Source organism: Sturnira hondurensis, unplaced genomic scaffold, assembly GCF_014824575.4.
Source record: "Sturnira hondurensis isolate 20B ecotype Veracruz unplaced genomic scaffold, ASM1482457v3 Scaffold0018525, whole genome shotgun sequence".
In the NCBI taxonomy this organism is placed as follows: Eukaryota; Metazoa; Chordata; class Mammalia; order Chiroptera; family Phyllostomidae; genus Sturnira; species Sturnira hondurensis.
Genome location: NW_028091156.1, coordinates 5,979,182 through 5,996,252, shown reverse-complemented (window position 1 = coordinate 5,996,252; position 17,071 = coordinate 5,979,182). Strand labels below are relative to the sequence as shown.

Here is a 17,071-nt window from a genome sequence, read left to right as displayed (position 1 = left end):
CCTGGGGCTTTTCTTTGCTCATTATTAGTGATTTTACCCTAAAACTTTATTTCAGGTACGCCATTGTTAAATGTTCCACATCTGGACAGCTGTACGTACTAGCAGCAGAAAAAGTAACGCCTGTGGCTTCTGCTTTGAAAACAACATTTGAGGTTATTGCAACATTTCCAGGTGAAGATTTGTAGGTATTCTGACCCCTGTAATCATCAGTACGCAGGGTTGAGTTCAGTATTTTGCTGAACATGCTCGTTCTGAATCAAAGCAGATCATGGTCTCTGCCTCTCTAGAATGTGTTTTACAGTGATTCCACAGAAGAAGAGTATGTATTAAACATAACTGGAGTATAGAAAAATATGAGCGTTGACAAAGGCACAACAGATTAGAAAAAGTTTCTGGCAAATATCCAACATAATTGTGTTGGATATTTTAGGTTGTAGATGGTAGGTTGTAGATGGTACAGATATCTAGATTTAAATTGCTGAAATTCTTTTTATCTTAGGTAATCAAAAGAGCAAGGAAGGAAGTAGCTATGTTTATTTTTGGCATCTGATTTCACTAAGGAAATCGAATAAATTTTGAACATCAGTTCAAAGGTGTTGCTTCAGACAAAAGTGCCCTTAGTAGGCTACCGTGTGGGACTGGTTGTGAAGTGTAGCTATGGAAGTCTAGGGAAGTTCAGAATGACCTTCGATCCTTAGGGATGATATATCTGTGAGTTTCTTACATTAACAAAAAATTAGTTTCTACATGAATGAGATACCCTGAAATGGAAAAGTTGCCTAGTAGGGAAGCCCTCTGAATGCATCAGTTCGGATACAAGCCCGTTAGAGGTTTAAACAGTGATTCTTACTTGTGGTTTTCTTTGCCCATAGGTGTTGATTTGGAAAATGGCGCTTGTGCTCACCCCTTAATTCCTGATAAAGTCTCTCCTCTCTTACCTGCAAATCACGTGACCATGGCCAAAGGCACGGGGCTGGTTCACACGGCCCCTGCTCATGGTATGGAAGACTACAGTGTGGCTTCCCAGCACAACCTGTCCATGGTACCAGTCCTCTTCTTTTCCTTTTCAGTTGCTGCTTTTGTAGAATGAAAGTGATAAATCTAGCTAGCCCCTTTATCTTTGGATAGTAAACAATCACTTTTGCTATCCTAATTGTGAAATGCTGCGATTTGTGCCATGCACTAAAGCTTCACTAATTCATACTAATTGAGAAAGATTTCCTGGACTTCACACAGAATGAGTGCAAAGTTAAAACTGAAGAATATGTATTAAGTGGGGGCAGCTTTTTCTTTCAAATACGAAGTCACACAGACAAGTTACTTCAGTCCCTGAAAAATGGCAAGTGGATTTTATGAGCTTTACCAGTTGAAAAGAACATGTTTTTATTTTGTTTTGGTTTTAAATTAAGCAGTCCTATCTAAATTTGTTTTACACACATCAATTACTTAGCTAGTTTTCCATTGAAAGGCAAGTCTCAAAGTCATCACTGTGTGTGTACATTGCCACAGATCCATAAAATAATAGAGACCAAGTTAAAAAGTGATTTTTAGTATGCATTTTTGTTACTACACTGTAGGGCTCTGCCTTAATAAGATGTCTTGCCTTCGGCCATGTAACTGTATAAATTTACATTTCCTAGTCTCTGAGCAAGTCCCCAAATTGTCCGTGTAGTGAAAGAGCTATTTTATACATATTGTCTTGCCAGATTACTGTCATAAGATAAAGTGTCTTGGTACTTTAATTGTTCACAATGACATTGTAGGATTGTTTAGTGGATGAAGACGGAGTTTTCACAGACGCTGCAGGCCCTGAACTTCAGAGGAAGGCTGTCCTCGAAGAGGGGACAGATGCGGGTGAGCACTCTGTGTGTTGATGTCATAAATCTGCATTTTCTGAGAAGTGGCCAGCAGTCACCTTGACTCGGCTTGCATCTTGCACTTGCAGCATAACCAAGGCTAAAATGATCTTATTTTGCCACGTGGTTTAAAATGGAGTTGGGGAGTGTTTTCTCCCTGGCCTGGACGTTGCTGTGTTTGAGCAAGTCCTGGCAGCGAGCAGGGGGTGGTGTCACGTTAGGGCTCCACAGGTGCGCAGCAGTGTCTCAGTTTTGGGGCAGGCAAGGGGCAGGCTTGGGGCCGGATGTTGATGGTGAGCCAGACACTTCCCACTCCTCCAGTGACCTTTGTTAAGTCACTGACCTGGCCGGCATGGTTTATGTATTCTGACCTTGGGGGTCCTCGCGTCTTAAGCTGCCTTTCTGCCTTTCCAGAATTCGGGGTCTAGGGACCAGGTGCTATGAAACCTTCCTTTGCCCACACTAAAAACTGAGGCTAATTGGACCTGGTGTATTCATCTCCCGGGTCTGCTGTAACGTGCAACCATAAAGTGAGGGGCTTTGAACAAGTGGAATCCCTCACAGTTATGGAGGCTAGAGGTCCAAAGTCAGGAGTCGCGGGCTGTGCTCCTTCCCAGAGCCCTATGAAGAACCCTTCCTTGCTGCTTCTTAGTTTCTGGGGGCTCCTGGTAACCCCTGGATGTAAACCACTCTGTGTTCCTCCAGTCTCCGCCTCCCTTGTCACACATCCTTCTCTGCTTTCGTGTGTCTGTGTACCCTCTCCCCTTGTGAGGATACCAGCCATTGGGTTTAGGGCTCACTCGAATCCGATGAGACTTCACCTTAACTTGAGTACATCTACCAAGACCCCATTTCCAAATAAGGTCACATTCACGTGTACTAGGAGTTAGGACTTGAGCATATCTGTTTTGGGAACAAAACTTAACTCACTCTGCCTGGTTTCTTCTGGAATACACGGGCACCATTTAACAGGCTAAGTATGAAAGATTGGGACTCTGAATGTCAAATGTAGAATTCTAAGTGCCTCTTGTTCATCTTTCCTTTGAAGTGAAGGGAATGGCATACCTTAGATTCTGATTAAGGTCTTTTGGTCCCTGTATTTGCTGCCAGGAGAATCCCAGGTCATGCCTCTGGTCCCTGGTGGGTGGCCCCTCTTCCCGACACCTGTTGGTCCAGCGTTAGAACTCCTAGGGAGTTTAGAGAGTTGCTAGGGTTTTTGTAACACTTTAAAATGATGTCTCATGCAAGCTATTACTGATTCTTTTTAAGTTATAAAGATGCTTCAGGCTTCAAAGAATTTGTTGAAAGAGGAAAAACTGGTGCACAGTTACCCCTACGACTGGAGGACTAAGAAGCCAGTGGTTATTCGTGCCAGCAAGCAGTGGTTTGTCGATATCACGGACCTTAAGACCACGGCCAAGGTAGGGAAGGCGCCTTAACATATGGGCTGGGTTTTCAAGGTCTCAGACAGAAAGGGCTGCATGGGAGTTGAGGGAGGGTGTTGGGAGCAGAGGGAATCGCTGCTCTTGGGTTCATAAAATTGTCAAATTTCAGATCTGGAAGGACCTTAGTTAGATTTCCATTCCTTCGTTAACCACACGAGGAGAACCAGGCTGAAAGGGGCCAGGGGCTGTGCCCGGATTTCCTGCCCAGTGTGGTGAAAGTAGCACAGAATTAGGACAGAGGGGAATTTGGCAAGTTGTGTGACCTCTCAGAACCTCGTGTCTCATCTCCCTGCAGGAAGAATAAGGCCTGCCCCATGGAACAAGTGGTTATGGGGGAACCTGAAGACAGGTTCCCGGGTTCGATAAAATGCTCATAAAGCCTTTGCTCCCTTCAGATGGAAATTCGGTCCATTTGAAAAGTTGTTGCGTTGTGTTCGTACTTTAGAACAGATGTTGTAGATATGAATTTGTATTTGAGCTCTTTCATTCAATCACATGTGTGTGTGTGTCTCTCACACACAACTTGATTCTCCTGAATGAAAGAGCTCAAAGATGTATTTGTTAACCAGGCTGAACACTGGACATTTTGGTTTACAGCTTGCATCCCAGATGTTACTGTATTTCGTTGGTTCATCTGCTGGTGTGTTAGTCTGGGGCCCCTGGCGAAGCTATGCGGAGCAATGTACATTTTCTGTGTTTGTATTCAGTGGACTGTGTGGCATGGACTGGTTTTTTTGATATACTTCCTACGAAGCCCTTACTTGTAAATGTTAAAATCTGTACCTTCCAGCTCTGTACAGATTTTGGTTGCAGAAGATCTCAATCAGCTGCAATATACTGAAGCCAAGTTTTTAAAACGATGTCTTTGTATGCAATTTTCAGTCACTCTTTGCAGAAGTAGAATAGAGTGCTATATTCATGTTTCTCTCACCCAAGTTCCATAATTATCAACTTAGGGCCGATTTTGTTTCTTCCTACACGCCCCCTCCCAGTCACTTTATACTCCCTACCCCTTGGACTATTTCGAAGCACATTTCAGGCATTCTTTCTTCCCTAAATATTTCAGCATGAGAGTCTGAAAAGATACAGACTCTTTAAAACATCATTCCAGTGCCATTCTCACCACCTTAAAAAATATTAGTTATTCTTTAACAAAATCAAATATCTATCAGTATTCCCATTTCTTGGATTTTTAGACCAGGTATTAATCAAATCGAGTTGCAGATACTGCCACTGCCAGAAGGGGGTGCTGCAAATGGCTGTGGGGGGCAGTTCAGGTAAGTGAGGAAACTGTGAACGTGAAACTGAAAATATAAAGATGCTTTTATTCGTGCATAGAAAGATTTAAAAAATGAAGTTAACGTATTTTGGGCCTTTTGGAGCTTATCACCAAACACTTTTTCTACATAATCTGTCTTTTGGTAATCGACAAATGAAATGAAATCAAATGCTAGTAATTTGCAGCTCTTGCAGGATGGAAGGAGGGAGGGTTCCCGAGACATAGTTAAGTCAAGAGGAAGTTATTTTGAGAAAGTGTTTTTATGTTTTTGAACCATACTCTATGTAAATTAGGTCACATGGCTGTCCTTGTCAACTTATGACAGTAGCTTTATTTTAAGCCTTTTAAAAAATGGTTGAATTCAAGTTTGAACTGATTTTATCTGTAGTTTAATGAAATATAATACTTCTACTAAACCTGCTGTTACTAGTTTTGATCTAGGGTCCGTGGAAACTGGGATAAACATTTATCACATGCTCCAGAGGTCACGTCAGCTCTTGATGTTCTTTACTAGGACTTTGTGGCCTCGTTTTAACTTTGCCTCATTTGCTCTGAAATCTGTAGTGTTTTAGCTTAGGTTTGTTTGTTTTTGTTTTTTTTTTGATGGGGGGAGTCTTGGGGGGTCACGTGAATGAGTAAAAATATCTAAAGTAAAAAACTGTATTAGGATACATAGTGACAGTTCTAGAAAATTTCTTCCACTTTCTCTCACTGGACTTGATTTGTGAATCGATTGCAGGAACTGCTAAAAAAGGTGAAATTTTTTCCCGGGTCAGCACTGAACAGTATGGTGGACATGATGGACCGGCGGCCATATTGGTGTATATCCAGGCAGAGAGCATGGGGGGTTCCGATCCCCGTGTTCCATCACAAGACGAAAGACGAATTCTTGATCAACAGGTAGGACGTCCTAAAATTATTCACTGTTCGAAAATGAGCTGCATTTTCTTCAGAAATGGAAAAACAGTGGATTATTGAGAGCTCCTGATATGTGTTGAATAAAATGTTCTAAAATAATGATCTTTTGGGGAGGATGGAATGCAAATTTCAGAAAGAAATACCCCTTCACACGACCGCACTTTTAACAACTATGGTTTCTCACTGTGTACATAGAGAAGCAGGGTCTCTGACTTTTTTCCTATGAGAATTCGTTGTTCCTGTGCGCCCTGGCATTGTGCTGGAAGAAGCCGTCGGGAATCCAAAGATGGGCAGTGTGTTTTGGGGGGGATCCTGGTGTGTAATTTTCCTTTATGACGTAGGGTCGCTCTCTGACTTAGTCTACCCTCCCTTTCAGTGGATGTGGCATCATGGAATTGTTTCGGTGCTTTCAAATTTAAGAAACTATAATATAGTTAAAGGTACAAAAGGACTTATTTCAGTGGTTACATTCCCAATTTTTTTTTTTTTAATTTGGAAAGGTAACACAGGGTCATAGTAAACAGTTCAGAGTAGAAACGCTTGTGCAGTGACAAGGTGTTTCCCAGTCCAGACACGAGACCCCGGGAGGCAGCGTGCGAGGCTGCCCGCATCTCCACCTTGGGATGAGAGGGTAGCCTGGCTCAGTTTCCTTCCGGCAAATTTGGGAGGCTTACAGTACTGTGCTGTGGCCAACAGAAGTGGGAAGGGGAATGTTAATCACTCCTTTTGGGGGTAGGTTTTACTTTTTTTTTTTTAAGTAATTTGGATTTAATTTGGTTACTGGAATTACTAAATTATTCTGTGAGGTGAGTAAAATGTTGGAGCCCGTTCCAGTAAATGTGTTCACGTTTTCTGAGCATCAGGTGAGGTTTCTGAGGGCGCAGAGGCCTTCGGGTGCCTGGGAGCTCAGGGGACTGCGGACACAGAGCTGAGTGGCCCTGCGTGGGGGTTTGTCACCGTCTTCGTGAAAAGGTTCCTTTCATTGTCAACACTAACAGTGTTTCTGTAGGTAGCACTTTTTTGAAAATGTGTATTTCAGTCTTTCAAAATGTTGTTTAAAGCATTTGTTTTAACTGCTCATGGCCACGTTAGGTGTGAAAGCTTTTGTCCATCTGAAGTAGGCACCGTGCCATTTCTACATGTGTCACTGGGGCTGTGACACCCCAGCCATCATGGCCCAGGGTGGAACTGGAGGCTAACCCTGGGGTAAACGTAGAGCCACAGAGCGGCCCCTTTGCTTCACTCCCAGAGGATGTGGCGCTTGAGCCGGGCCTTAAGGATTCGGCAGAAAGTGTGGGGACATGCTGGGATCATCAGGAGCCGAGGGGCTGCGGGGCAAGAGTGTAGCACATACAGGAACCGTAGTGGACGGCAGTGTTCATGGGGCGTTTCAGGAACAAATATGGGGAGGGTTTGGCTGGGGCAGACTGGAGTGAGCCCTGAGTGTGACGTTAGGGAATTTAAACTTTTAAGTAGGCATGAGGAGTGAGAGTGTGTTTTAGGGAAAGACACTAGATTCTAGAGAGCAGGAAGTCGTGGTAAGGCTTTTTCCTGTAATTTTATTACAGTTGTAATTTTATTAATATTTGGAGCTAAGACTCTTTGGCTTCATTTGTTACTTATGTTTTTTTTTAAATTGAGAGCTTGATCAGATATAAACTGATAATATCTTATTACCTCTATTAGGAATTAAAGTTGAGATAAATGTATGCAAATGTTTAAAATTCCACACTGGAGTGTTTTCTTTTCAGGAATGGTTATAAGCCACTGTCATTGCTTCTCATTCTTTTCAGTATTTATGGAACAGGTTCTTAAGGGAACTTCCATGACCTGACTGGGGTAGATTATATGAAGTAGGGCAGACTGGTTTATTTGATCATGCAGTAAAATGGTGCATCGATTGATTGGTTAGTAAGCTGAGTGAAATAAATGTGAACTTCATCAGAAACACTCCAAACAAATATTCATTAGATAGCATTTGTGTTTTATTTGTGGTCGATACATTTACATGGTTGTGTTGCAGATTCTTTCCCTGTGCAGCTTGCACGGCCTCAGTAGGTCTCTGACCCGGAAGCAGTAGAGGCATACAGAATATTGGCCTACAGAAGTGACAGACACACTTAGCCACAGTCTGTCAATTCATAGGTCATTTTCCTATACACCATCTGTTAGTCCATGACTGGCCCCGACGCACAGGGGGTGGGGAGAGACGGAAGGAGGAGGCAGGCCACTCCAGATTCGTAGGTGGCAGGTTGAATGAGCAAGGGGACTCGACTTGGATGAGAATCACAGTGACCATGATTTTCTGTCTTCTTGGATGTGCCTTTATATTGTAGCGAGTTGGAAACCATCAAAAGTAACAGCATCTCCACTGGAAATTGGTACCCAGTCCACATGGAGTTGCTGTTACACTTGATAGCTCCATTATGTCTCACAAGACTCCTTCAGCTTTTCTTGATGGAAGTCCATGCATAATCTCTGAAGTGTACTTATTTCACAGAAGAAAGCCTTCATGCATTCATACTCTAAATAAATTCACAGCAGGCATATAGGAAACTCATGTTTAATTTTGGCTTGAATTAATGTTCTCATCGGTACTTTATATTCACATTTGTATTTTCTCAAATAATTCCATTTCTGTCTCTGACGTCATTGGTCATTTTCTTAATCTGTAATCTAATGCTGTTATAATTTAGGTAGAAATCTATTTCTAGGTAATACAGACAAAATAAATGCATTTTAGCATAAAAAAAGATAAAATAGAGAAATACTGGCTACCTTGAAAGGAAAAGAAGTTGTTAAATTTCTTTCACCATTTCAGATGATTATAATTAATTTAACAATATTAATGCTATAGTTAACGTGCATTTAGGGAACTTAGCTCCCATTTCTGGAAATCATAAGAAACTGCCTAGAAACTGGCAGGAAATTTCTAGTTTAATTTGAGTGTAAGCTTTAGCTACCTCAGATTTTTGCTCATGTTCATGATCTTTTGGTGAAAAATAAAGTATGATGTTTAATAAATTAAAAAAGTCTTTCCCCAATTGCTTCCTGTTACCTTTCAAACATAAGTATAGCATTAAGTTAAAAATAGCTTCCTTCTCACATTTCACTGTTGTTCTAGAATGAAATTTCATAAATGTGTATGAAACAGTTAGCCTCTTACCTCAGTCTGGCAACTTGCAGGAGAAGAGAAGTGTGGAGTCCTCACGTTCTGCCTGTGAAGACAAAAACTCAGGGAGCAGCGGGAGACAGCAACAGTGTATCCATTGCCCAATGATCGCAGCACTGCTTCATCTCCAGGAACAGCTAAATAAGCTTTGGGCCTGCTCGATATCAGAGTGCAGGGTGATTGGCTGGTGTTGTAGCTGCTCCTACCACCCAGGGGTTTTCGCTGAGTAACCTAGGGACACGTCCTGCGTGTGTTTAGATAACGCCCTTGAATAAAGTACAAAGTTTTATGATGATGGGCTCGTTGCTTAATGAGATACAGCATTGAAATGGAAGCATATAGGTTATGTACTGATAAGCGGTTTCACCCACTCTGGTCAGCAGCAGTATACACGGGTCTTTGGGTTATAAACTAACTGCATTAGGTACAGGATATTAACAGACTGGGGATATTCTTAAATTTTCAAACATAGATTTTGACTTCTTCCTTGTGCTCTTTGGAAGAATATTTATTATCACTAAGAAACGCCTATAAAATGTTTTTAAAATTTTTTAAGCATGACCTCAATTTTGTTATAAAAACGTGCACATCTGAGCACCCTAGGGAAACGAGAGAGGATTCATGTCTTGCACAAAGACAATATACAGGGTAGCTGTTTACTAAGGAGCACGATGATATAAAAAGAGATCACGTAGGTCAGTTTCAGAAGAATGAATGCACAGCCATTAAAAACGGTAGTTCGGCACTTACTGGTTACTTAGTTGCCTATTGGTGGAAATCGTATAAACTTACCTCATCCAGCATTTGGCTGTTTCCAGGTTTTTGCGGCAGAGTTTTAATGAGTGTCTTTGGGGTGCTTGTGCAGGCGTGGCTAGTATTTCTTTTCCCAAACTATCTTTCCAGATTTAGTTTGAATGTTAAATGTATTTTTATTTTGCAATCCAGCAAACGTTGTTTGTAGATTGTGCGTGTGTGTTTATTTTGATTGCAAATTTTTTAAATTCAGTGCCAGACTTTCTTAGGATCATTCAGACCACCGGAGTACAAGTCAAGAGAAAGTTTCCACTTTGTGATTCCAATTCTGTCCACTTAAATTTTGATTTGTTTGGGATGGGAAGATGTTTTTGTCCTTGAAATTTGCATTCTTACATATCAGACATTTTGTTCAGTTTTTAATCCTCTGATTCCAGAATTACCTATAATTTGCTTTTGCTTTAAAAATAAATAAGTAATATAGTTGTCTAAGATCTCAAAATACAACCGAGAAAATGTAGGCATTCAAACACAAATTTAATTTTGACTAGAGGTGGCAGGGTTTTACAATTTCTTAATGACATGTGAGCCCCCAAATTTGGACTTTTATTTGGTATATTTATTTACAGACTCAGTAGATACTTGTGTATAATTCAGTACTACTTAAAATATAATATTAAATCTTCATTGAGTTATCTGCTCTTTAGGGATACCAAAAAGAACTCTGCATTCGAGTTGACTTTGAGATTCTAAAATGAATACGTACCTGCACATATTCTGGAGCTGGAAGAATCTGTAGTTGGAAGTTACTAAAATATTAGGCTTTTTCTTTTTTTAAAGATTAAAATGTTTTACACAGCTTTCCCAGGGTTCACCGAGAGTGAAGCCCGGAAACAGAGTCTGGTGTGTCCCAGCAGCGTCTGCTGAGTCGCAGGTGGGGCCTGGTCTTTGGACTCGGGTTGTGTCAACACAAACGTCTCCAGAGACTTCCTGGGGCCTCGCCCCCACCTCGGGGCCCACAGCTTCCTTGTGCCTGGCTGATAAGAGCCCTTCTGCCTTTGCTCAGCAAACCTGAGAGACGGTGGTTGTCTTTCTAGTGTTTGCAAGGCTGACTGGACCATGACTTAGGAGACAGGCTGTCAAGGTCTGGCTTTGGCTGTGTCGCCTGCATGGGCTTATGACTGCCACAGCCACAGACAGAGCTGCTCAGTGTTCTTCTGTGAATCCAGTGAGGGCGCGCTGAAACGGGGCTTTGGAAAGTATACTGTGTGGAGTGCATGTACGTGTTGATTAGACTGAAAATAACCTCAGTCCCTGACATTTCTACCTCATTTTCTAAATGAAGATGGAATTTGAACCATTTGCTTTCCTTTTTAATCTGTGTATTGCCAACACATTCAAGACTGGTTTTCTATTTTATTTTACTTTTTACCTGAAATTGCAACTCATTTCTACACTGTGTCTGCTGTACTTTTATATGTATAAATGTACTTTGCTAGTATTTCTTTTTGTCAGGTTTATTCAGATTCTTTACTATAGTGTATTCATATTTTTTTAACTGATAAAATGTTCTGTGCAACCTGCATAAAATAATAATAAGTAACTAAATATCATCATGTAGTAATTAGATAGTTATTGCACGAAGTTTTTATGGTCTCATCACAAAAGTTAATCTTTACGGTTAAAAGGCCATCTAAAATGAGTGACCCTCCAAGCTCTATGGACTTATGCCCATTTTAACACTCTTGTTATTTATAATTTCTTCACAATGGATGCTGGTAGCATTATACTTTTCAGTCTCTTAGTAGCTCATTCTGCTTCATAGCAGTATTTTGCTATTGTAAGGTCTTTCACATGTCAGTGTGTAGAACATATTTAATTGACATTACCCATTTGGTTTTGCTTCCTATAATTTTTTGAACAATCACTTCATCTATCAGTGAATACTCAGACCCGACAAGTTAAATGATTTGCCCAGCAGAGTCATGATTAGTAAGCGGCAGATCCAGATTAAGAACTTGGAGCTTTCACGTACTCGATCTTTCCATTTCATCCACTCTGGTGGACCCAGCGTTAATCCTCAGTTACTTGCGTTGGTGGACTGTGGTAGAAAGGAGGATAATAGAAAAGTTGGCTTTAGTGTGTCTATTTTAATTAATTAAATATTATTATGGTATACGTGCTAGTCATTGGTTAACAAAATTAACTGTCTAAATTTACTTTAGAAAATTCATTTGAATAATAGCTAATGCTTATATAATTCTTACTAATGGGTACCAGACATTTTTTCAGGCATTTTAGGTATAAGCTTGATTAATGTCCAGAATAGCTGGCTTAATGATACTATTTTATCTGCATTTTACAAATGGAGGTGCAGAAATGTGAAGTGCCTTCACCAGCGTCACATAAGTGGAAAGTGGTAGAACCAGGGCACGGCGCCAGCTGGGTCCAGGGTCCAGGCTCCTGGCCATGAAATGCACTGCGGTTCAGCGAAAAGCGCTAGAGGAAGTCATAAAGCCCATAAAGCTGTGATAATAAATTTAAAGCATGTTGTTCCTGTGAGAGAATTTAGTGTAAATTTCCCCCCAAGTTTAATTTTCAAACAATTTCTAACTCTGTGTCTTCCCCAAGACAGGGTCAGTTTCAGTATTCATCAGTGTGCACTTATTGGCTTTCTGTGGTGTGTTCGGCACTGTGCTGTTTTGCATGGACACGCACATCCAGTTTGCCGTCATTCTACGCGAAGGATGCAGGGTCACCGAAATGTAGGTTTATTAGGGCAGGGATCTCACCTGCCATATTAGCTGTTTTCTCCAGGGCCTAGGTCACTGTCGAAGACAGTACCGGTGCTCAGCAAGCGTTTTTGAATAAATGAATTTTATTACTCGTGACAGGGACTTCAGGAAGTTTTAGTCCTTGTGGGCAGTCATACGTATAAAAAGTGGCAGGGTCGGAATAAGAGCCTGGTGATCTGTTGTCAAAGGGAAGTTCTGGCGTGTCATTGCTTCCGTGGGCGTGGGATTAGACTCAGTCCTGTGAGCTGCAAGCGGGTCACTGGAAGATTTTGAGAGGGGATCATTGGTGTGATAAAACCAGTTTCGGGCATGCATGTTTCTCAAAGATGGACTGTGAAATCGAAGGGATGAGAAATGGGGAAAAGTCCAACCACTGCGTCAAGCTACAGTAGGATTGAGTCCGTGAGGCTGCACTAATTCAGTGTCAGTGAGGTGACAAGTCTGAGTAATAATCCAAAGGTGGAAGTGGCAGAGTGTGTTGCTTTATTTGGGGCAGAAATTGGGGGTAGTTACGAGGTTTTGAACGTAGGTACTTGAATAGAAAATGGCTGGATAGAAATAGGGAAACGAGTAACTGAAATAGAGATATTAGGAGAAGTCTTTCTTCTTCTTGTAAGGAACACATATGACTTAATTTTATTTCTTAGATACCGTTAATACTGATATCATTTATATTGAATTCGGATGACAGCCAAGTAGCAGTTGAAGAGCGTGCCACTGAAGTTTGGGGGGGGAAGACAGGAACATCTGCTGTGGGCAGGAAGAGAAGTTCCTCTTTTTTAATTTTAGAATGTTTGGCAGTAATCACAGTAGTGAAGTGCACAACTCTGTCCTGTCCCCCTAACACAGCCAGACCATTGAGCACGTCGCTCAGCTCGTGGAGCAGCACGGCAGTGACGTCTGGTGGACTCTGCCCCCGGAGCAGCTTCTCCCTAAGGAAGTCCTAGCTCAGGTGAGGTTCGGTTTGTGATGCATGCTTGCAATGCCTTGTGTGCGCTGCAGGACTTAACCACAGAAGGGGTCCTTGGGAGCCAAAAATGTAGGTACACTATCACGTAAAGTGACTGAGTTTATTCACTAGGAATGAGAACGCAGTGCCCTTTGAGAGCAGGTGTTTTTGTTTAGCTAGAGAAGCTTAGTGCTTAATGTAGCCGTAGCGTGTGACGGTTATTTATCTCATCGAGGGCCAAAGTTTTAACTGATGTGGTTACGTAGCTATAACTGAGAGAACACTGCCTAACATAGGGACATCAGGACTTGGCAGGATGTGAATTAGAGGTGACCGATGGCACCATACACTGAAAATCCAAACTGGGGAATAATTTCAAGAAAATGAAAACAAAAGCAAAAAATAAAAAAAAGTTTGTATTTGCATTAATAAATGTGTAAGTTAGGGGTTCATAGTCATTTTTATGTGCAAATGAGTCAGTTAATGAAATTGTGATGTATTTTTAAATGTTTTAAATTTAAAATGTGAGTTTAATGGTTCTCAGTGTTTCATCTTCTTTTGAGGTTTGGGGGTATTTTTTAGTACAGTAGAAATGATTTTCCATTATCTTACTAGGCTGGTGGTGCTAATGCCTTGGAGTTTGTGCCAGGCCGGGATATTTTGGACATCTGGTTTGACAGTGGAACTTCCTGGTCTTACGTCCTCCCAGGTAATCTTTAAGTAATAGTTTGTGTACCCATCAGGTGGCTTTGAGAATAGGTAAACATTGCGTAGAAGAAATCTATAACCCACAGTTCTTTTTGCTTTCTTTGGGAGCTCTGCTCTAATGTAATTTTAGATCTGGAAGGATCCTTGGAGATCATTGAATCTAAAGATCTGTACACTTTCTGTTTTCCAAGTGAAATTTCCAAATAAGATGGATAAAAAAGGGTGTTTTTGCCCTCCCGACAGCCCCACGGCACCAGTTCTGTGAACAGTTTGGACATCACCCAAGTGGTCCGACCCCATCGTTTTTCAGAGGAGAGATTGAGACTCATTAGAGGCAGATGAGGTGATGGGCACAGAACCTCGGTCAGACTCGAGGGCTCAAGCGCCCTGATTTTCAGTTCTCTTTCTTCTCCACTACTGTGCTTCTCCGCCATCCCTGTCCCCACCCGCCCTACAAGCAACTGACTAACTTTATACTCATCATAGTTAGGGCGAGTCTGCAGAAGAAATGCCCTTGAGGATACTGAGTGGAAAGTTAAAGTGAAGCACATGGCTGGTCGTCACCACGCGGGTCAAGTCGGGGACGAGGTGCCAGGGAAGCCACAGTCACAACAGCAGGTCCTGCACTGCTCCTGAGGGCCACCTTTGGCCCAAGAGATCCCTTTTTCTTTCTGGAGCAAGGGGGTGTGGGAAAAGTAGCTTGTGTGCACAGAGGCCATGGTTGGTGGGATTGAAAGGGACTGTCCTCAAGTTTTAGCTGAGGCGTACTGGTCCCACACGTCATTCGGGAGAGGAGAGCAGCGTGGTTGCTGTAGGCAAATACATTCTTTCATTTAGGACTTTCTTTCGGCTTAGGAAGTTTGTAAAGTAGAATGCAAGTAAATCCATGTTGACTTTATATTATAGCTAAAATACACATAATAATAATGTCCAAAGTTAGGTTATATACTAATAAATTTTTACGTAGTAGTTTTCAGAATTATTATTTCATAAGTTTCACCATATTTAAGAGAAAATATTGCCAGTTTAGGTACTTTGTTTTCCTAAACTACATTGAAAATGTAGGCAAATAGCATGACAGAAGGTGGGTACGTTCCATAGCATTGTGATGTAAGCAGGAAAAAGAGTTACCTGCTGCCCCATCTGGGACAGCGTCCTGGGTTTCAGGAGTCGCCATTATGTGAATCCGCTTGCACAGGATATTTCAGGGCTCGTTAGCTGCTTCGGCCACGGCGGGAATTGCGGCTACTGGCATTGCTGCTTTTTAATTTCCGAAGTGGCCTTGCATCCCCAAGTGCAGCGTTTGCGAGTTGGAGCCACGGACGGGGTGGAAGACCCAAAAGGGCCCTTAAGGGCCCCGTGCCACTGTCCATGGTGCTGAGAGCAGCCTGTGCAGCAGTTTCTCTGCATAGTTCGCGGTGTGTTCAAATGACCGTTTGTGGCAGAAACACTCACTAAAGGAAGTTGGTGGTAAGAGTGCACTGGTCAGCAAACCTTCCTTCCCTTTCCTGCCATGTTTAGGTGGTTAATCAAGGAAATAAAATTAATCTGTGGTTTAAAGATGCACGTTGCACGCACAGGAGCTGTCAATTTGTAAACGACCTTTATAGATCACGTGTGAGCCCGATGTTAGGCTGTAGTTTCTGCTTTTCGCTCAGATCTCATCTTCCTTCTCAAAAAAGTAAATAATCAATAAAAATTAGGTTAACCAGCTAGCATTTTATTCTATTTACCTCCCTGTTATTCCTTTGTGATTAAAAAAAAAACTTCAAAAGATAGGCAGTAACAAGTGGGAGTCAAGATACTAGATGAATTCATAGTTTAAGAAGTCATAAAGTGGAGGTGATTTGCCTTAAAAAAAACAACCAAAAAAAAACCACCAGAAGTCACCTACTTTCTTGAGAAGGTTTATTGTACTTCTTTGTCAAATGGTTTGTATCAAGTCCAATATGAAATTTCATGTCTATGTCTGTCTACTTCCTTGAGAGTATTTATTGAAAAATACAATCAACTTGATGTTGAGCTTCCTTTTAGCTACCAGCCTTCGTCAGTATCTACCATTATTTAATGAGATGAATTTGATGATTATATAGCATACATACCCAGTTTTAATTTTTGCTAACTGATTTTCTAGTGGCGAAAGAGACTTGGCTTATGAATTTTAATGCCAGGTCAAGTACATGTTTCGTTGTTCAAGTTCAGCAGAACTTAAGAAATTGACACTTGGAAATTTCTGAAAGAAAGCATTTTTAATTGGATCACATGTAGGTAATAATACATCATCCCTGTATTTCTAAAACATTCTCTAAACATTGAGCAAAGGCATTCATTAATGTGGTGACTTCTTACAAATAAAGCTACGAATTACTTTTGTATTTTAAATAGACTTTATTTTGGAAAGCGGTTTTAGGTACGTCACAAAGTAGAGTGGCGAGCAGAGTTCCAGAGTTCCCGTAGCCTTTGTCCCCTCTCCCCCACAACCGCCCGCTCAGCACCCCACACCAGATGGCCCATCCAGTTGTGAGAGCTGCTGAACCTACGCCAACCCATGATAATCACCCAAAGCCCACAGTGGACACTAGGGTCACTTTCAGTGTTGTACATGCTGGGGGTTTGAAGAGATATACAGAGACAGGTGTCCTTCGTCACAGAGCATTCTCACTGCCCTAAAAACCCTTGTGCTACGCCGTTCATCCCATCCACCTCCCGCCCCAGCCCCTGGCGCACGTGGCTCTTTTATACTTTGCCCATCCTTTGACTGGGCCATTGTCAAATTAGAAGTTAGTAACTTGCCCTTTATAAAGACATGGTGTCCTGGTTTCACTTCTCGGTTAAGCACATGCCCTCCAGACTGTCTAGGCTCACAGTCGTATCTCCTGTTGCTTATCTGTGTAACCTTGGACAAGCAGTAAACCCTCTGAGGGCCCACGTTCCTTGGGTATAAAAGGGGGAAGTGACAGCACCCGCCCCACAGAGAGAGCTCTGCAAATCCAGTGAGTTCACATGCAGAGTTACGGATCCTCAGCAAGTACTTGTCAAATTGATAAAAACAGTAGTTTGTTCTCATGAAATAGTTAACTGATGATACTGATATTGATCATTATGAGTTGAACCCTCATTTAGATAGTACTACAATTACCTATGGTTTGGCAGTTCATACTCCAAGGTTTATTTTCTTTATCTTGATTGATAAATT

At 41.7% G+C, this 17,071-nt stretch overlaps 1 protein-coding gene across 1 annotated transcript in view; it reads left to right on the top strand.

The window, feature by feature from the left end:
- IARS2 (isoleucyl-tRNA synthetase 2, mitochondrial) overlaps positions 1 to 17,071 on the top strand; it is a 32,544-nt gene that overhangs the window by 5,462 nt on the left and 10,011 nt on the right. Inside the window, exons 8-14 of the mRNA XM_037069479.1 lie at positions 56 to 171; positions 873 to 1,042; positions 1,764 to 1,854; positions 3,126 to 3,277; positions 5,320 to 5,480; positions 13,068 to 13,170; positions 13,783 to 13,876. Coding sequence (XP_036925374.1) covers positions 56 to 171; positions 873 to 1,042; positions 1,764 to 1,854; positions 3,126 to 3,277; positions 5,320 to 5,480; positions 13,068 to 13,170; positions 13,783 to 13,876 — 887 coding nt within the window. The remainder of the gene's footprint in view (positions 1 to 55; positions 172 to 872; positions 1,043 to 1,763; positions 1,855 to 3,125; positions 3,278 to 5,319; positions 5,481 to 13,067; positions 13,171 to 13,782; positions 13,877 to 17,071) is intronic.